Here is a 21,428-nt window from a genome sequence, read left to right as displayed (position 1 = left end):
CACAAATTTGCTTGCTGAAAGTAAAGAGGACTTGAAGCACTTACTGGTGAAGATCAAAGACTACAGTATGGATTACACCTCAACATAAAGAAAACAAAAATCCTTACAACTGGACCAATAAGCAACATCATGATAAACGGAGAAAAGACTGAAGTTGTCAAGGATTTCATTTTACTTGTATTCACAATCAACACCCATGGAAGTACCAGTCAAGAAATCAAAAAGACATATTACATTGGGCAAATGTGCTGCAAAAGACCTCTTTAAAGTGTTGAAAAGCTATGATGTCACTTTGGAGACTAAGGTGCACCTGACCCAAGCCATGGTGTTTTCAGTCACCTCCTATGCAAGCAAAAGCTGGATGATGAATAAGGAAGACCGAAGAATAATTAATGCCTTTGAATTATGGTGTTGGTGAAGAATACTGAATATACCACGGACTGCCAAAACAATGAACAAATCTGTCTTGGAAGAAGTACAGCCAGAATGCTCCTTAGAAGCAAGGATGGCAAGACTACGTCTCACATACTTTGGACATGTTATCAGGAGGGATGAGTCCCTGGAGAACAACATCATTCTTGTTAGAGGGTCAGCCAAAAACAGGAAGGCCTTTGGTGAGATGGACTGACTTGGTGGCTGCAACAATTCTGAGGACGGCTCAGGATTGGGCAGTGTTTCGTTCTGTTTTACATATGGTTGCTATGAGTTGGAACTGACTCAACAGCAGCTAATAACAACAACAATGCCATAAGGTTATAAGTGAGATAAAGCAAGGACACAAAATTGAGGGGAAAGAGGCAACAGAACAATTAAAATGAGAATTCAAAAATATATTTAACATCCTTTGAGCAATACGGAAACCCTGGTGGCGTAGTGGTTAAGTGCTATAGCTGTTAACCAAAAGGTCGGCAGTTTGAATCTGCCAGGCGCTCCTTGGAAACTCTACGGGACAGTTCTACTCTGTCCTATAGGGTCGCTATGAGTCGGAATCGACTCGATGGCAGTGGGTTTGGTTTTTTTTTTTTGGTTTGAGCAATACTGGAGAAAATGGTAAGGAAGAATCAAGAACAGGTAGTCATGAAAAGAACCAATTAGTGATCTTAGAACCAAAAAATGTAATTGTTGAAATTAAAAACTCAATTAATTGGTGGTCTCTCTGAAGAGCAGAATGGACAAAGCTGAAAAAAAAAAAGCTTTCAGTCTGGGAACTGTAACTGACAAACCTCAGCGAAGAAAAAAGAGACAAAGAAATGGAAACATGAAAGAAAAAGTTAAGAGACACGGGGGACAGATTCACATGATCCAGCTAATAAGAGTTCCAAAAAAGAAAGAAAGACAATATTTGAATGAATAATGATCAAGAATGTCCCAGAAATGGAGAAATTCTGAGATTGAAAAGGCCAATCAGGATAAAGAAAACAAAATCCAGACTTAATCACACCACGGCGAAATTATAGGATTCTTTGCAGATAATGAGAATCTGAATGACATCAGACTTTGCATCAGCAGTATTAGATACAAGAAGCCAACGAAGAAATTATCTCAAAAGCTAAAGCACCATGGCAATGACCTTAACTAGAAGGAGTACCTGAGTTACCAGGAGAAATTAACAACAAAAACAAAAATCATTTGCTTGCCCTTCATTCTCAGAGATTATGGGTAGGGCCCTGTTCTCTGTATTTAAAAAAAAAAAAAAAATTCCATAGGTGAATTCTTATGTGATCTCTAGTCAAGAAGTTCTGTGCAATGGGAACAGAGTGTTGGGAAAACTACAGAGAAGAGGAGGCATTTGAAGGATGATTAGGAGTTTATTAGGCAGACACGATGGGGAAGGGCAACATGAAACGGGGAAGGAAATGAGTAAGAGACAAAGGGAGGGCAGGTAAGGAACTTTGTTGGGGACTGAAAAGTAGTCTGGTTTGGCTTAAGAGGGGATTGCAGGTAGGATATGATGGAGCTTCTCCCACCAGTGAAGAATTAATCATTAAAATGTTATTTTCACAATACTTTTATAATTAAAAAATAAAAACAAAACCAAAGTTACCTGAGCATTGCCGTACTGCACAGTGGAACAGTAGTTTTTGATGTCACTCTTGCAGGCTTCATACAGATCTGGTTCCAGACGGATGTCTTCTGTCTGCATGAGAGGGAGCCAGCATGGAAAACAGAGTTTATTTTAAGCTAGAGTTGTCGAATGTTCTACATACTTATCTGTTGACTGGATCTTGCCTAGTGACTACCACTTCTATACAGCAAAATGGCAGTAGGGTTGTCCAGTAGACTGAACTGTAATTCTCACAGTTCTGCCACTAAATAACTACAGTGGCTTGGACCTTGTTTGCCAAATGAAATGCTACGACTTACCTGGACCTCTTCACAGGACTGCTGTGAGATGAAATAAGATAATATATATGGAAACCACTTAGTATTTAAAACAACCATGTAAATACAGGGTTCTACTGTCACTGTTAGTATTATTATTTTACAGAAAGAGGTGAGCACATAAGCTAGGGACCAAAAGCTTCCAGCTTGAAACAAGTCTATATAACAGAACAATTAGGTCAGCTCCACTTAAACAGAATTATCACTGAATCACTGCCATTATATATGAAAATCAGATAATGCAACTTTTGAGAAATTAATTTTGTTTGGTTTTCATTACTAGTTTTTGTTCACACTGAGGTGAAACAAATATGATCCGCAGTACAAACCATATTAAGAATATTTCTTAGACTTCTTCCTAACACGGGTTTAACCTCAAAAGTAAAGCAAGAAGTTTCCTCCTATAGTGCCTATTGTGATTACCTACCCATTATCCAGTTCACCTTAATGATCAGTAAGCTGATCAGTGCAGGACATTCCTTAGAGACTGTTACTGGTCAGCGAGCAGGCACAAATCCAAAGCTGACCCTTCCCAATCAAACTGAAGGAATGCATCTTTATTTCATTGTGGGAGAACGTTTCTTTCCATCTTTCTTTTCCTTGCTTGATATGAATAATGGAGCAGGTGGCCCAACTGTTAAAGGCAGCCATCTTGTAACCATGAAGGAAACCAGCCTTAGGATGAAGCTGATGCCAAGATAGCAGAGTGGAGAAAGAGAAAGAACCCCCATCCTTGAGGAATTATTGAGCCAATGACTGTACCACATGCTTAAAAAAAAAAAGTGAATCAAGAAACTAATTGACATGTGGTTAAATTTTGGCATATGGCTTCAAGTCTTAATCATCCGAATAGTGGCTAATGTCTTCCAATTTGCCCTAGTCCCTCATCCAACTTCCTAAAAACCCTGTTCTGTGGTTTCTTGGAATGGGAGCTGTGAGGCATTACCATCTCTAGCTCCTCCACCCGGAGCTGCTTGCGGCACTTCAGGGACACCCTGTGCTCCTTGGCTTCCTGTAGGGTGTCATTGCGCACAGTGGTGCTCAGGCAGATCACCACGTCCACCCTGCCAAGGAAAGGAGAAGGCTTGAGACTGGCTGGACTGGGGCAGGAGCCACACCATTTGTCCTGAATTCATGACGCACTTTACCGTGTTTTTGAATGCCTTTCCCTGTAATTCTCACTGTTTTTTAGAGTGCTAAAAGCAGCAATTATTTGACTGTGTATGTCCTAAAACTCACACAGCAGCCTCAATGCTGACTACACTCTTGACTGGAGGGGAGGCCAGAAAGGGACATGTGTGCAAGGAAGAGTTCAACACTTGCTTTGTTAAAAACAAGTGACTACAGAGGAATGCCGGTCTTATCTTTGGGACCGTGTCTCCTTGACATACTGTGAAACGCATTCCTGAAAGGTACAGAAACCTGAGCAAAATGGTAACTTGGTTTATATGAGGGAAAATGTGTTCTACAGACATGCCTTTTCAAAGGCCAGCATGGAAGAATTTGGGCAGCCATGCCATAAAAGCTTCTCGCTCTCCTCTTTAAGACTAATTCTTAAATGAATAAACTTTTTGTTTGTTCACTAGATAACTCAGTACAAGCCTTTGCTGCTTTGTGAAAATGACATAATGTAATGATGCCAGGAGGAAGTCAATTAACATCTTTCACTCACACTGCAATTTGCTCCTCTAAGTACACAAACTATCAGTTAGATTGCCTGAGCCTGGAGAAATTCAAAACGTTCCTTTAGCCTATGGGCTCTCCATATAAGAACTATCATCAGTTGTGTTGTGCCTCTAGGCAGCTATAAAGATTATCTGCCCAGACAATTCAAGTATATGGCCACACTACCAAAGAGATAATACAGGCAGTCTCCAGGGCTAATCCTGCTAGACAATAGGAGGTTGTCGGATATCCTGGAGATTTATTCAGTAGCTAAAAGCGTCTTGGGAGAAATAGGACAATCAACTAGAAGTTACATACTTCTTTTTTATGTTGGGGCAAAGTTTCAATACGTCCTCCTTACAGGCCATTTTAAACTTGTAAGAAAATCGAAAATCCTTCATCTGAACCTGAAAGATAAGAAAGAAAATCAGAAGCTCTGTGGTGAGTTTTAGTCAGCAGTGGTGGGTGACATTTTATTCATATAGTTTTCAGAAGACTGCTTACAAGACCCTGCATGACTTGCCTTCTGTCTCTCTGATGTCATTACCCTTCTGTCTCTCTGTAATACCCTCACTAGGCACTACCTTGCTTCTCTTCTATTCCAATCACACATGTAACTGTTCCCTCTAGCTGAAACACTTTTCTCCCAGATCTTCACAAGGTTTACTCCCTTGCTTCTTTGAGGTTTCTACTCAAATGCCTCCTTTTTTTAAAGCCCTCTTTCTCCTTCACCCTGCACTCTTTTACTCTGCTTTATGTTTCTTCATAGAATGACCTTAGATTGTCTATCTACTTGTAACCTTGTATTTTATGTCTTTCTCTTACCAGAACATGAAGTCTATGAGGACAGGGGTTTTATCTGTTTTACCACCACTTGGAAAACACTCAGTAACATTTGATGAATGCACAATAAACTGTTGAAGGCAGTCAGGAATGCTACAAGTCCCAAGATGTGAACTTAACAAATATGACTGGATTTCGGCTTCCTGGGAAGGAAGCACTTGCTATACCAGAAATACTTCCTTTAGAAATATGATAGAAGAGTATGGTCTGACTTCTCACTCAAATGCTAGATCTGGGTAGTATGATTTAAAAGAAAAAAAAAAAAAAAGGCTTAGCATACAGTGTGTTGACACACATTTGTTCTACTGCACTGACCAGTAACACAAAATAACAGACCCCACTAACTGTAAACAGAGATGACAAAATATCTCATGAAAGCAAGCAATGTGACTGAAGAAGGAAATGGCCATTTTACTTATCTCTATCCCCACTGGATTATATACTTCATAAGGGTACAGACTATGTCCTATTTGTCATTGCATTTCCAGGAGCCTAACAAAGGATATCGGAAACCCTGGTGGCTTAGTGGTTAAGTGCTACAGCTGCTAACCAAAAGGTTGGCAGTTCGAATCGACCAGGCGCTCCTTGGAAACTCTACCGGGCAGTTCTAGTCTGTCCTATAGGGTTGCTATGAGTCAGAATCGACTCGGCAGTGGGTTTGATTTGGGTTGGTTTAACAAAGAATGTGGAGCCCTGGTGGCACAGTGGTTAAAAGCTCAGCTGTTAACCAAAGGGTCAGAAATTTGAATCCACCAGCCACTCCTTGGAAACCCTATGGGACAATGGGTTTTAACAAAGTACATGGTCACAGTAGAAAAAACCCAACATTTGCTAAGAACAGAATCAAAAGGATCTATGTTTAGAAAAATGACTTCTCACAGAAGAGGTGCTATGATGTTCTGAAAGGGAAGGTATTCAGTAACCATCTGAGCAGCCAACACAGGAAGCCGACAGTCAGGTGTTACTGACCAGCTGGAAGTGGGTGACTCCAATGGCACACTTCTCATTCATATCCTTCTGGTGCTTGTTTTGTATCAGGCACTCCATCAAGTCTCCAGAGTCTATTTGGTTATCTGCCACATCCTGAGGAAGGCAATACACATTTCCACTCATTTGTAACAGTTAATGAACAAAACCTGGACCCAAATCCATGGGCAATGCAAACTGGACTAATTCTAGAGGCCCTGGCAAACAATATACATCATAAGTTGTTTTAAAATAAGACTGGGATAAACATTGCGTAGAATAAAATTTACATCGCAATTTACTCTGCATGAAACTCCAACAAGAATATGTACTTTGCAGTGCCTGGATTCCTCTCCTTAGATGACACCAGCAGCTGGTTTTTGGGATAATATCTTACATAGCCTCCTGACTGTCAGATCCTTAGGATTCACAGTGTATCTCACTCCCACAATTTAGGTAATTCAACACGTGAATAAAGTAACAAAACACAGGTATTCACTCAATATTGAGGTGTGATGAGACAGTTGGAAGGGGAAGCCACTATTACTAGCAACAAATTCTAGATTGATGTATCAGAAACAACTCAGTCAGACTAATAGGAATTTCCCTGTTCCACCTGTTCTTATAAAGGGCATCTCGACAACTGCTGCTAACCACATACCTGGCCACCTACAAAGGATAATCAAACAAGGTTGGCTCAGGATGGTGGTGCCTCTCTCTTGATTTTGTTTTCATTTTCAACTTTAACTTATCAAAGCTGGCTATCACTCAAGAGTAATGTATGCTGAAGACTGAGATGGGTCCAACACACTTGAAGGTGAGTCTCAATGAATTTGGTTCTGTCCATAACCCTTGTTTTTCTAAAGATCACTTACGTGGCAGAAATTTTGAATTATGGGCTCACAGGCTCTCATCAGCAAAGCTTCTATTTGAATATCCTGCAAAAGTTTAAATATATTAATAATTCTGCTTTAGAAAGAGTCAAGGCCAGAGGGGTGGGGATGAGAGGAGAAAGAACAGTTTCTTTTTTCTGAATCAGTAGCATCTGATGGGTAAATAATCTAATATATACATTTGGAAACTACTCTGATATTTAAATTAAATAGTCAGCCCCTGGACAGATAGAATTGGTCCCACATTGTATTTTGAAAGGCAAATGTTCTAGAGGCAGATTCCCCTTGTGCCTGAACAAAAGAGAAAGCAGAACTGAGAAAAGGTGGCGTGTGAAACACTTAATGGTAACAGAGAATGTAAAGCCTTTGAAATTTTTCCAAAATGCTAAGCAGTTCAAAAGGCAAACAGGGGTAACTGACATCTATCTTTCGTTTATAAGCTTATAAACCAGATACAGATCACTGCCCTCACATCAGAAGACAAACTGCTACCTCTGGGGAATAGATATGAAATGCGTTTGGCAGAGTAATCCCTGTATGGCACGAGCTGATAAAATAACACCTTCCTGCAAAGAGTTACACACTGCCAGTGCAATTTCATGTACTGCTGATTTTGACACTTCAAATAGTTCATTCCATAAATCTTACTGTTTTCAAAGTATGTCCCCTGCCCTCCACTGGTGCATCATTCAGAATCCCTCTATCAACCTCTTCAGAAAGGAAACCTCTTCTGTTAAGGATGGGGAGTAGCTGCACATACTGGAAAAATGCATCTTGAGGTCGGCTTCTTTCATAATCAGTTCTTCAAGCAGTCCATTTTTTTTTTTTTTTTTGCTTTCTAGTTTTCAAAAGTTTGTTGCCTTCTCTCTTTTTTTTTTAATTTTTATTGTGCTTTAAGTGAAAGTTTACAAATCAAGTCAGTCTCTCACACAAAAACCCATATACACCTTGCTACACACTCCCAATTACTCTCTCCCTAATGAGAGTGCCCACTCTCTCCCTCCACTCTCTCTTTTTGTGTCCATTTTGCCAGCTTCTAACCCCCTCTACCCTTTCATCTCCCCTCGAGACAGGAGATGCTAACATAGTCTCAAGTGTCCACATGATCCAAGAAGCTCACTCCTCACCAGCATCCCTCTCCAACCCATTGTCCAGTCCAATCCATGTCTGAAGAGTTGGCTTTGGGAATGGTTCCTGTCCTGGACCAACAGAAGGTCTGGGGGCCATGACCACCGGGGTCCTTCTAGTGTCAGTCAGACCATTAAGTCAGGTCTTTTTACAGGAATTTGTGGTCTGCATTACACTGTTCTCCTGCTCCCTCAGGGGTTCTCTGTTGTGTTCCCTGTCAGGGCAGTCATCGGCTGTAGCAGCCGGGCACCATCTAGTTCTTCTGGTCTCGTTGCCTTCTCTTATCTTCTGTCATCTCCTCTCCCATTCTTACTGTCTTTCTAAGCTTATGAGTTTTTAAGATCCATTTTAAGTATTTTAGTGTATTTTAAGATGGAACAGAGATGGACACATGTATTCAAATCTTCCATGTTTAACTGGAAGTCCCAGGTTTTTATTTTATTAAACATACAAACATTACCAAATGACCTGATTAAAGAGCTGAGGATAAGAAAACAGAAATGCTTGGACTATTCTTGAATGGGAGTAAGAGATCTGAAGTATTGTTATCTTTCTTAAACGGAAGCATAACTGCTATCTTTTCTAAAGGGGGAAAAAAGGCAGGCTAACCACAGCGATAACTCTAATTTATGAAGAAAACCAAAGGGCTAGTGTATAGGACATTTTTCTAGAGATACAAGGGAAAGGATTCAGGAAGCAACATAATATATACTTCTCTAGAGCAAGTGAGGAGACTATGACTTCTTTTGTTTCACAGAGAACCTGCACTCTCAAGAGTTTAGAAACAGTGTAACTAAGAACGAAGGAAAGGCTGTTCACAGGGCACTTTCTTTCTATGAGCTGCAAACTGCTTACCTCTGATTCTAACTCTGTGAGGTTGCCGACTATATCTCTGCACTCCACAGCCAAGTCATCGAGATGATCCTGGAGGCACTCAAGCTCCTGCAAATAAAAAAGCAATCCCTTGGCATTTGTGAGTTCCATAAATGATCAAGGGAAGCTGAGACACCAGTGTCTACTTCCTTTCGAGTGGTTCTCCCTTTCTTTTCAAGTAAAAAGCCCCCAGAATGTCAAAGCTCTACCAAGTCTACCAAGAGTTGACTTTCAGGTATGCTCAGAGTCCAAAAATCTCATCAGGCCTTTATTTTCACTTCATTAACACCCTGCTATTCCATTGTTAATCTCTGTTTAGATAGTCCTTACCTCCCATTTTAAAGCTGCACTTTGATAATGACAATTTGACAAAAAATTCACAGTGAAAGAAATGGATTAATTTAAGACCACATGTGCAAAGGAGGTCAGGGCCCAGTGCCTGGAACACAGCACAGAGTTCACGGTTCTGCAAGTCAAACCTGAGATTCTAACCCTAATCCACATCAAAGGATCCTCTGAGGGAAATTCCACCAAAACAAGTGATCACACCAGAGTTTGGGTATCTAAAAGCTATTTTGTCCGGGCTTTGGAAACTCAGTTTGGGGCCACCTTCCAGTACCAGTTTATTACTATTTCTTTTAGAGGTTTTAAGTATAACATCAGCTCACCTTCCCAAAGCCTATCAACAGCCATTTGCTCAGCCAAGTGCTATGTTAAGGATCAAGTTTAACTTACTGGTTACTCTGCAAGAATCTCTTTGTTTCAGAATTAGAATGGGAAGGGAAAAGAAGGGTTGCAGGAATTACACAACAGCCAGAAAGGAGGTGGGCGGTGGGGCGGGGGAGCCACAGGGAAAAACGCTATGGAGTAAAAAATAAATGGCTAAGGAAAAAAAATCCTATTTATTGAATCTTTTCTTAAATTTAGCTTCTCAGCAACGGATGCAATGTAGTGCAGCTTTCTAAATGGTTACCAGACAGTAGGAAGAAAAAGAAACTTCCCTATGATTCCATGCCATCACATCCTGTGTTTCACTGGAGAAAGGCAACAGGAAGCTAAACTATTGGCATTTTCAAATAATAAACCCAACAAAACTGTAGCAGGCTCAGGAAGCAGAATACCGAAATACTTTCATGCCCAACAGAGAGAGAGAGAGAGAGAGAACGCAAGCTGCAACCCTGAAGATGGTGAGAGGTGGTGGCAGAAAAGACAGAGTGGCAGGAGATGGTGCAGTGGGCTTCCTGGCCCACAGAGAAAGCTGAGCACCTTTGGGGAGAGGCCTAGGGCCGGGGAGAAGCCTGCCTGCAAGCACAGTTGGGAAGAGGCTGTCCTGATGGAAGAATTGTATCCTGAGTGTTCCTGAGCCTAAGTTGTAACTGTTACTTCCCTAATAAACCCCATAATTGTGAATATAGTCTGTGAGTTCTGTGTGGCCATTGCAATGAACTATCGAACCCAGCAGGGAAGTAGAGGGTGCTGTGTGAGGAATGGCTGGAGTCAGAGTTAGTACAGATGGTGGAGAGAGGAGGCTTGTCTGGCCTCCAGCTCATGGAGTCAGCCTTGTGCCATTGATCTTGGTTCTCCTTCCCCCTTGTGGGGTTGAAAGAGGTCAGATACCACCCACAAGCCATTTTTACAGAAGTGAACACTGAATAATGTAATAAATCACACCCATGGAGTAAACACAGAGATGGATTTCATGATGTCTGTACTCTATATAAAATGTTAATCATTAACAATAATATTGTAAGACACACAGGTAGCTAAGTCCCCTACCTGTCCAGTCTCTGTTTTTTCACTACACCACTTCCCCAGGTCAATTAGGCACTTATCCTGGAGGGCAGGGTCCAGCTTCACATCCAGGGCACGCTGGTGCAAGATCCTTTGGACTTCAGCTCGGCACTCCCGTGAGAGCTACGTGAGAAAAACAAGCAAAATACCTTAAAAGGTGAAAAACAAAATAACACTGGAAAGAGCAAACCTGTTGTCAGGCAACTAACAAGTAACTTTATAGTTTGTAACTACAAACTTTATACCTCCTAAACTTTATACCTTGAGTCTCTTACAGAGTAAGAATTGACTCCTCCTAAAAAGGAGGATTCTGAAAAGCCTCTATTTCTCGGAATGCAATTATAGAGCCAGCATTTTCTATTATACTATAGGAAAACACATTCTTTCCTGAGAGTATCCACATAAAAGTAAACTGGATTCATTCAGATTAGGTTTGCTAGGGAGTTTTATTCATGTAGAGTAGAAAGCTGGATCCAGTTCACAACAGAAAATACACTTGGTTGAGGAGAACATAGTTCAAATTTACCTAAACTCAGAAAGAATAAGCAGGGAACAGTAGAAGCAACAGTTACTACAGGTCAGGACCAGGCTCTTCTAGGTGGGTTATGTAGAATTAGCAGAAAGTAACATAGGTGGAAACTAATATTTTTGGAAAGGCTCGGAGAGAGTTGTCATTGACAGGTATAATCAGTATCCCTTACTAAAACAGGGAGCACACCAACATTCTGCCCTTTTTTTTTTTTTAATAGCATCTTAAATTTTACTGAGTTTTAGGTAAAAACTCACAACGCAAATGAGTTTTTCATTCAAAAATTTTATACACAAAGTGTTTTGTGATATTAGTTGTAATCCCTGCAATGTGTCAGCACTCTCCCCCTTTCCACCCTGGGTTCTCGGTGTCCATTCATTCTGTTTTCCTGTCCCTTCCTGCCTTCTTGTTTTGATTGTGGGCAGGCATTGCCCATTTGGTCTTGTATACTTGATTGAACCAAGAAGTGTGTTCCTCATGTGTGTATTATTGTTTGATATGCCTGTCTAATCTTTGGGTGAAGGGTGGACTTTGGGAGCGGTTTCAGTTCTGAGTAAGCACGGTGTCCAGGGGCCATAGTCTTGGGGGTTCCTCCAGTCATTGTCAAACCAGTAAGTCTTGTCTTTTTTTGGGGCTTTGAATTTTGTTCTAATTTTTCTCCTGCTCTGTCTGGGACCCTCTATTGTGATCCCTGTTACAGCAGTCAGTGGTGATAGCTGAGCATCATCTAGTTCCTTGGGCCATCCTTTCTCTCTTGACCATTTACAAGAGAAGGAACTCCTACTGTAGTGACTGGCAAGATCCTAGGGTTTAGGAGCCCCTGTGGTTAATGAGAGGCTCATTATATGATGAAAAAAGTAACAACAAATCCCCATATTCTCCTGCAGAGCAGTACAAAAACTGGGCTAAGATAGCAGTAGCTGAAGTATAATATTTCTTTCCATTTTGGTCTCCTGATTCAGAATCCTAAACAATCTGACTTTTGCATTAAGCTCAGGAGGAGTATTTGTAAACATGAAGGTGAAATAATTTCATCTCTATTTCCTGTAACAAATGAAGAACTGAAATGCAATAAAGGATCTCAGAAGCCTTGGAAAGGTTACCCTGAAGAGCAAGCCACATGTCACTGTGGCACCAGATGGCAGCAAATGTTGCCTGAGGGCCAAGCACACATAATGTCCCAACAGAAGGTATTGATGAGGGCAAACAAATACCAAGAGACTGAGGTATGGAGGTTTCTGCTCCAACTAGTGCACTGTCAAAGACGCCTCTTTTAATATAGGCATTACGTTTTCTGCTGCCAGGGACAGCAGCCTAAGGAACCATTTGTGTCCTGGCTAAAAGCTTCTAATGGATCTTTACAGCTAAATAAAGTTAAGGCAGCAGAGTTTAACTGTCCATTTGTGATTTAGATTTTGCTAGCTTAAGAAGAAAAACTGGGACTCTTTCCCCACTCAGTTTGTTAAAAACAAATCAGGCAGAAAGAAGCTGGTGGAGCAACTCTTCATATACTCACTGAATGAAAATGTTTCTAGTAGTACAGCACACCCCTCCCTACCAGATAAATTAAAAAGAGAGAAATCGGAAAATTATATAGCAAACTAATTAAAAAATAAATGACAATAGGAAGAAATAAAGTCAGTGTTGATTGCATACCCTCCTTCCCTGTTCCTCAGTGCGGTAGGCATGTCTATATAAGCAAGAGAACACAGCTCCAGGAGTCATCATAAGGTCACTGGTCTCATTCCAACCATGGGTGTGGCAAAGACGAGAAGCATCTCCCTGACACTTGCGGTATAAGACAGGGTCCAGCCTGTAAAGTTAAGAGTTAAAAGATAACCACTACTTACTGTATTTTTCCTTCTAACACATGCTAAAGAGTTTTTACAATGTGTACTCATTGACAATCATCTCCAGGGTAGTGGAGACAGCAGATATATGAAAGCATAGTCCCGAATTTTGTTCTTAAGCAACACACAGTGGTAAACCTTTAGAACTTTAAACTTATTACAGAGGATTTAAGTCCTACCTCAAAGATGTTATTTTGGCTATGTAAAATACCTAACGTTATAAGACAGAGGTCCCCAGGCTGCTGAAAATTTCACTGCCTCAGCACCTTGCTTGGCACATTCCATAGCTTTACATTAAAATCTTGGTTTCTTTGCTTGACACATCCCCTGGTTTTACATTAAAATCCTCATTCCTCTTTCCTTAACTGCTGCCCAAAACTAGAGGAAATTGGTGGAAACTGGTTTAGGCACCATACTGACATTCAGGATAACCTTTTAGTTCATTAAAGTACCTCACACATAGTAACTTCCCGCCTCTGGGCAGAGTTTAACTGCCATTTTCTGAACATTCTATGCATGAAGTTATATGTAAACCCCATTGCACCTGCATAGTATGATTAAGAATGTTGCTGAGGTAACTTGTATGAACTTCCTACTTGTAAATGCCTTAAAAGTAACCTTCTTCCTTGCTCGTGCTGAGCAGTCTTGGCGACAGCAGCCCTGACTATTCCCTTCCTTGTGCAACGAAATGAAGGTTGAGAGACTCTTCAGTCTCTTATTTATTGGCTGAGACGAGTCCAGTCAAGCAGAACCTGGGGTTTTCACCTGGCAACAATTACAATAGGAGACTCAGAACAACCGTGCCTTGGCTGAAATGAGAAAACTTGGGTTGTAGCTACCACCAGTCAATTCGTAACTTTTTATTCAGTAAATACTTTTTTCCAAGCATGAATGAAGTTCAATCCTACTTGATATACTAGATTCAACAAGAGCAAGAAATGGCAAGATAAACAGAATCTCCCACTGAACTTCCTCTACAGTAAAACTGCTCCTCTTCTTTTTTCCCCATGCAATGTAAGGTCTTATAACATTTTAGGCAGTTGCAGTTTTTAGGTTATTTGGATATGCTTGTCAATTAAAAACAAAAACAAAAACCTGACATTTAACTTTGAACCTGGGGACAAGGGATTAGGCAAAGAGTCTGCTGTTTGTCCAAATTATATCAAGGGATGATCAATTCTGGCCACATTATGCTGTCAGTTTTGAGGGAGGGCTATGTAATGGGAGTAGAGAAGCCAGTATTTAATGAGTAGCTTTTAGGACTGTGAAGCACTTTTTAATCACAGGGGAAAGGATTAAAGAAGAGGGCGGAAAAGAAACCCCATGATTTCAATGAAGGCAGTTACTCAGTAAACTCTTTGTTATTTTGGTTTCAATGGCCTGAGTAAGCACAGGGAAATTCTTACTCAGCTTTCTGTAGTTCTTTTCGAGCTTTTTTCAGGGAAAAGAAATTAAAACACACGGAATCTTTAAGTAATCTCTTTCTAGTAAAGAATGTGGGTAAACATGTCTTAATCACCAGAAAAAAAGTTAATGACCTAAACATTGGTTCATACAACTGAATCAGGAAGCAGCTGAACTTGGCAAGCAGGAGGAGCAGCCATTTTCTCAGCCATTACTGGCTGCTTTGGAGGTGGGAAGGGAAAACACACAAGAAAAAAGGAGAGAAATAGTAGCCAAAAAACTATATACTGTAATAGAGATCCTGCCCTAAGTTCAAACCCCTCTCTATTTCTGGTAGCAGGATGAGAAATGAATTAAGAAAATCAAGTTATCATTTATTGAAAAAAACCTTTTAAGGCAGAATAAATTCAATAACTTTGAATAGTGAAAGAAATAAAAGCAAACTTCCATACCCAGTGCAAATCAGTAAAAATAAAAATGCATGATAACGTTCTTAGAGACATATTTGAAAAAAGCAAATGCTTTTTCTGTCCCCAGAGGTGCCAGAGATCTTTCTGGATAGATGGTTGTTGTTTCAGAGTCGTAACCCTGGCTTCTAAAGTAGTGTTGAACAGAGATGGTTGGTAGTTGAAGGGCAGTGGGCTGACTCTGCTTTTAGACACTGTTCTGGAAGCAAGTGAAGAATGTTTTTCACACTCTAATCAGAGTATGTTAGCCATCTCAGAAACTAACAAAAATATTTTCCTAGTGATTATTTCAAGACATACAGTTGATACTGACATATGCAGGAGAGTAGACTGAGGCAATTAAACTTACTAGGGCTTAAAATACTCACTTCCAATCTCTGGAGATGAAATACTGTAGCTCTAAGAGACGGTGTTCACAATCTTCTACCATTTTCTCTGTGTATAAGTGTTCCATCAGGCATGAGAGGATCCTGGCCATGGAACAGGAGTGAAATTTTAGCAAAGCAAGAAGAGCTCTGATGACATACCCAGAACTCACAACATCACTATTTCCTTTTTTCTGAGTCTCTCAAATTAACTGAACTGACAGCAAATATGCTTTATATTAACTTCAGAGCCACTCCGCACTTACAGACTCAGCTTGATGAGATCTGTGCACAGCTGCTTTAAAATTTTTATTAGGAAAAATTTCCAATACGTATAATAACAGAGAGTCATACAATAACCTCCCCTCCCCTGCTTTATCTACCAATGGTCAATTTTGTTTTAATCTACTTGCTTCTATTTTAAAGAAAATTCTAGAAATCATACAATTTCATTTGAGAACATAATACCATTATCACACTGAAAGAAATTAATAAAATTTCCTTAATATTACTTAATATCTTGTCGGTTTCCAAATTTTCTCAGTTATCTCATGTCTTTTCACGTTTGTTTGAATGAGAACTCAGAAAAAAGTCCACATATTGTATCTGATTGATATGTCTCTTAAATCTGTACTAGTTCCTCCTCCCTCCCTCTCCCCTGCCCCCTTTTTTGCTGGATGCAGTTGTTTTCATATTGATAAATATTCTTAATTAGTCTTAAGTGTGTTTGTCTGTCTTCTGAACCACACAAAGCTATAAGGAAGCACCCCACTTTAAATCCCATACCACAGCACAGACAGCAGGAGTTTGTGCATGGCAGAATGACGATAAACATGGACTACATTCGTTTCATTGTTGGTTACTGCCAGCTGCAGGGTATAATGATATTTGCCAAATGGGGAACCTGTCTTAATTACAGCCAGGTTTTAAGAGCTGTTTTCACATCATATGGAGCAAAACTAATGTGCACAATCCCACACTTTCTTTTAGCATTTATGCAGCCTTCCTAGATCTTGGATGCAACTCCAGCCTTCATTCTGGAGCCATCACAACCCTCTCCAACCATTACATTTTGCCTTCTATTTTAATGATAATTAACCACTTTGTAATGATTATCAAATAGCCAAAGTACACAATGAGTCAATGAACAAATACCATGAGAAGTCTAGAGCCAAAGCATGTGCCACTTTAGCCTCAGTGTTTCTACCATTTTTATTTGATCATTAAGTAACCTAATGCACAGGTCTGTGTACTGCCAACAAACATCATCAGTGCTGGGTATAGGTGTCTACATGATGAATGAGGCACAGCCAAAGTCTCAATTCCACTACTAGTCGTAAAAGCTGGTATGTGCTCCTGTTCAAAAAAATTTCAGTTAAGATGTTAAACCACCCAAAAGTCATGTTCCCTGGGCTGCGCTGCCAAATATGATATGGACAAATACAACAAATAGGACAACCTACATTGGGTCTCCGGATCTTATGTGTTTGCAGGCTGTCTGTATTACAGATTCACATGCTTCATTCAAAGCTCTATCAATGCGATAATCTGCACCAGGGTCAGTCTCCTGAATCAGTGTTTGAAGCTGGATTAAAAAAATGTAAGGAAGAAGAAATAAAGTCACGTGAGCATCAAGGAAGCGTAATGTCATCTCTCCACACAATCAGTTATTCAGTCTAGTATATCATAGTGTTCTCTAACTAGGTAATACAATTGACAATGGACAAGCTCAACAGCCAAGCTCAACAGCTCCAGCCGGATACCTTACGACTTAGTTTCTCTACCTTGATTGCAAGTTTTTCTGTTTAAGCTAAGGATTGCTTGTCCACCAGTTTTGAACCATTCCCGGACATTTGCAAAACAAAAGACCTTTACAATTTGAAGGCTGCCTTTTTCCACGTATCTGCCTATTTGTTAATCAGATTACTAAACCTGACAGTCGGGGCCAATCCAGAATTGAGTGGAAGAGAGTAAATACAGACATACCTTGTTGTATTGCCCTTTCCTGATACTGAGTTTTTTTACAAATGGAAGGTTTGTGGCAACGCTGCATCTAGCAAGTGTATCAGTACTATTTTTCGAACAGTATGTGCTCACTTCATGTCTCTGTGTCACATTTTGGTAATTCTCTCAATATTTCCAACATTTTCATTATTATTATATTCATTATGATGATCTGTGATCAGTGATCTTTGATGTTGCTATTATAATTGTTTTAGGGTGCCATGAATTGCACCCATATAAGACGGTGAAACTTAATAGATAAATGTTGTGTGTGTTCTGATGGCTCCACTGACTGGCTGTTCCCCATCTCTCTCCCTTTCCTCTGGCCTCCCTATTTTCTGACACATCACAATATTGAAATTAGGCCAATTAATAACCTACGAACGAACAGACAAAAAAACCTACGATGGCCTCAAAATGTTCAAGTAAAGGAAGGGTCACACATCTCTCACTTTAAATCAAAAGCTAGAAATGATTAAGCTTAGTGAGGAAGGCATATTGAAAGCCAAGACAGGCCGAAAACTAGGCCTCTTGTGCCAAACAGTTGGCCAAGTTGTGAATGCAAAGAAAATGTTCTTGAAGGAAATAAAAAGTGCTACTCCAGTGAACACATGAATGGTAAGAAAGTGAAACAGCCTTATTGGTGATACAGAGAAAGTTTTAGTGGTCTGTAGAGAAGGTCAAACCAGCCACAACACTGCCTTAAGCCAAAGCCTTATCTAGAGTAAGGACCTAACTTCAATTTTATGAAGGCTGAGAGAGGTGAGGAAGCTGCAGAAAAACAGCTTAAAGCTAGCTAAGGTTGGCTAATGAGGTTTAAGGAAAGAAGCTATCTCCACAACATAAAAGTGCAAGCTGAAGTAGCAAGTGTTGATGTAGGAGCTATAGAAGTTATCCAGATGATCTAGCTAAGATAATCAATGAAGGCGGCTACGTTAAACAACAGATTTTCAATGCAGACGAAATAGTCTTATATCGGGAAAAGATGCCATCTAGAACTTTTATAACTAGAGAAGAGAAGTCAATGCCTGGCTTCAAAACTTCAAAGGACAGGCTAACTCTCTTGTTAGGGGCTAATGCAGCTGGTGACTTTAAATTGAAGTCAATACGCATTTACCATTCTGAAAATCCTAGAACTCTTAAGAATTAAGCTAAATTTACTCTGCCTGTGCTCTATAAACGAAATGGCAAAACGTGGATGATAGCACATCTGTTTACAACATTGTTTACTGAATATTTTAAGCCCACCGTTGACACCTACTGCTCAGAAAAAAAGATTCCTTTCAAAATATTACTGCTCATTGACAATGCACCTGGTCACCCAAGATCTCTGATGGAGATGTACAAGGAGATTAATGCCTGCTAACATAACATCCATTCTGCAGCTCATGGATCAAGGAGCAATTTCAACTTTTAAGTCTTATTGTTTAAGAAATTCATTTTGTAAGGCTATAGCTGCCATTGATAGTGATTCCTCTGATGGCCCTGGGCAAAGTAAACTGAAAACCTTCTGGAAAGGAATCACCACTCTAGATGCCATTAAGAACATTCGTGATCCACGGAGGGAGGTCAAAATATCAACATTAACAGGAGTTTGGAAGAAGTTGATTCTAACCCTCATGGATGACTTTGAGGGGTTCAAGACTTCAGTGAAGAAAGTAACTGCAGATGTAATGGAAATAGCAAAAGGACTAGAATTAGAAGTGGAGCCTGAAGATGTGACTGTATTGCTGCAATCTCATGATAAAACTTGAACAGATGGGGAGTTGCTTCTTATGGATGAGCAGAGAAAGTGGTCTCTTGAGATGGAATCTACTCCTGGTGAAAATGTTATGAATGCTGTTGAAATGACAACCAAGGATTTAGAATATTACATAAACTTAGTTGACAAAGCAGCGCTAGGGTTCAGAAAGGACTGACTTCAATTTTGAAAGTTCTGCTGTGGGTAAAATGGTACCAAACAGCATTTGTATGCTATAGAAAAACCTTTAGTGAAAGAAAGAGTCAATCGATGTAGCAAACTTCATTGTTGTCTTATTTTAAGAAATTGCCACAGCCACTCCAATCTTCAGCAGCCACCCAATCAGCCAGCAGTCATCAACATCGAGGCAAGACCCTCTACCAGCAAAAAGATTAAAACTCACTGAAAGCTCAGATAATGGTCAGCATTTTTTAGCAATAAAGTGTTTTTTAATTAAAGTATGTACATTTTTTAAGACGTGATGCTATTGCATACTTAAGAGACTACAGTATTGTGTAAGCATAGCTTTTATACACACTGGGAAACCAAAAAGTTCGTGTGACTCGCTTTATTGCAATATTCACTATATTGCAGTGATCTGGAACTGAACCTACAATATCTCTGAGGGATGCCTTTAGAAGGCATCTCCAGTTAGAGACCCAATCTGGTCATAAGCATCTAGAACTTGAATTTTGTTGCAAAGACATTGGTATTAAATCAAGTGTACTCTCCTTTATAAAAGCAGATATGAAATTTCACTTAACTTGCAGAAATACTAATTACAAAAAAACAGGAATACTCATAATTTCCTATTTTCATCAACTGTTTTACACAACCAAGAGGTAAACCAGAGCTTGTTCACTTTAAGTATTCAGTATTACACAGTTGAAAATGTGAATATGTTCTTTAACATTTGCTTACGCTTGGTCCAATGCTTGTCATGGTATACAGTGAAGGCACAAGAATAGTGCTTCAGATTCTTTTTTCCTGTCTTTGAGAAGGCAGGTGGGTCACAGAAGGAATAACTCTAAATCAGAAGATCTGAGTTCTATTAAAAGTTTTGGTTCTGCTAGATATTAGCTTTGAAAACACAGGCAAGTTGATTAACCTCTAAGCCTGTTTCCTTAAATGCAGAGGATTATACCAAACTAAACCCACTGCCATCGAGTCGATTCTGATTCAGAGAGACACCATAGGGTTTCCAAGGCCGTAAATCTCTACAGAAAGAGACTGCCACATCTTTCTCGAAGCCGCTGGTAGTTTCGAACCACCAACCTTTTGGTTAGCAGCAGAGGATTTTAGGGGATAATAATACATAGAGAAGGTTGCAGAGCATTTTACAGATGTAAAAGCTCATTATTACTACAGTTGTTGCTTTGGTGTGGGAATCTTAAATAACAGAAAGAAAATTTGAAAACTAGACTCCCTTACTGGCTTGGGTTCCTTTTTCCCAAGTTAAAGAATCAGAACCCTTTCTGTGTCACTGATTTAACCTCTGCAGAAGCCTTCTCTGACCCTTATCCGCTTGACTTATGATCCCACATGTGCTCATATGAAAGCACTGACCCCATCATGTAATTATCAGAGAACACAGATCAAAAGGAAATAAGGAGAAAAAGCAAACAAAAAACACCCAACCCAATTCTCTCTCTAAAGAGAAGCCGATAATGAAGAAGAGAGAAATACGACAGATTTCCAGTACTCTGGGATGGAAGGTATACTGATCTTGGTAATAGCTTACAGAAGCTACAAAATGCCGTGGTTAGTTGACAGGAACATGAAACTATCAAACAACTACCAATTTTAGTTATGATATTTGCAGACAAAGGCCAAAATATTTATATCCTTTTCTGAAGGAAGTTATATGCATCACGGGAGTCTGGAATTTTTCTAAGAACTGAAAAAAAAAAAAAAAAAAATTTTTTTTTTTTTTTTTTTATGACCGACAAGCAAGCTTCGAGAATTCAGAATGAATGCACCACAGCAGACTGCAGCTATTAAAAGGAGAAAATGAATGCCCTACAGAGCCTAGTAGGCTAAGGGCTCAAAGGACTATTCCCACTCTGAGACTCAGTGATAGCAGTATGGAAAATAAGCACTAAGATCGTGAATGGCTATGTGATTGTATATCCATTCCAGTCCCTGACATGCTAAGGAAAAATCTGGGAAAATGCTTCAGAGAAATGAGTAGTCTAGAGAATATTCTAGGCATTCATCTTTAGCCTGGGAGAGTATAGGCCCAAGCTCATTCAGCCATAACTGAAGAGAATTTAATAAGTACTCATGATTACGATGTATTTGGAAGACTAGAAAAACTAATGGTGAACTATTGGTACCTAAGTCTGCTGTACTAAGGAGGAAATCTGAAAAAAAAGAAAGTGAGGGAGAAACCCACTCAAAATAAATTATTTCAAAACATTTCTCCATTTGATTGAGGATGGGTAATATACTAGAAGACGGAGGAAAATTTTTTTCTCCTTGGATTATTTATGCTTTCAACTTTTGTGAGCAAGGGCTAAAAATGACA

General features: G+C 39.8%; 1 protein-coding gene across 1 annotated transcript in view; it reads right to left on the bottom strand.

Moving 5' to 3' along the window:
• The window catches only part of GLG1 (golgi glycoprotein 1), a 164,671-nt gene that overhangs the window by 16,692 nt on the left and 126,551 nt on the right, over positions 1-21,428 (bottom strand). The window contains exons 9-18 of the mRNA XM_003417080.4: positions 16,620-16,741; positions 15,160-15,261; positions 12,727-12,883; positions 10,527-10,664; positions 8,733-8,819; positions 6,732-6,794; positions 5,860-5,973; positions 4,366-4,454; positions 3,329-3,446; positions 2,045-2,137 (exon numbers count right to left, since the gene is read on the bottom strand). Coding sequence (XP_003417128.1) covers positions 2,045-2,137; positions 3,329-3,446; positions 4,366-4,454; positions 5,860-5,973; positions 6,732-6,794; positions 8,733-8,819; positions 10,527-10,664; positions 12,727-12,883; positions 15,160-15,261; positions 16,620-16,741 — 1,083 coding nt within the window. The remainder of the gene's footprint in view (positions 1-2,044; positions 2,138-3,328; positions 3,447-4,365; positions 4,455-5,859; positions 5,974-6,731; positions 6,795-8,732; positions 8,820-10,526; positions 10,665-12,726; positions 12,884-15,159; positions 15,262-16,619; positions 16,742-21,428) is intronic.

This window comes from Loxodonta africana, chromosome 21 (assembly GCF_030014295.1).
Source record: "Loxodonta africana isolate mLoxAfr1 chromosome 21, mLoxAfr1.hap2, whole genome shotgun sequence".
Classification (NCBI taxonomy): Eukaryota; Metazoa; Chordata; class Mammalia; order Proboscidea; family Elephantidae; genus Loxodonta; species Loxodonta africana.
This window is presented reverse-complemented; position numbering and strand designations above follow the sequence as displayed.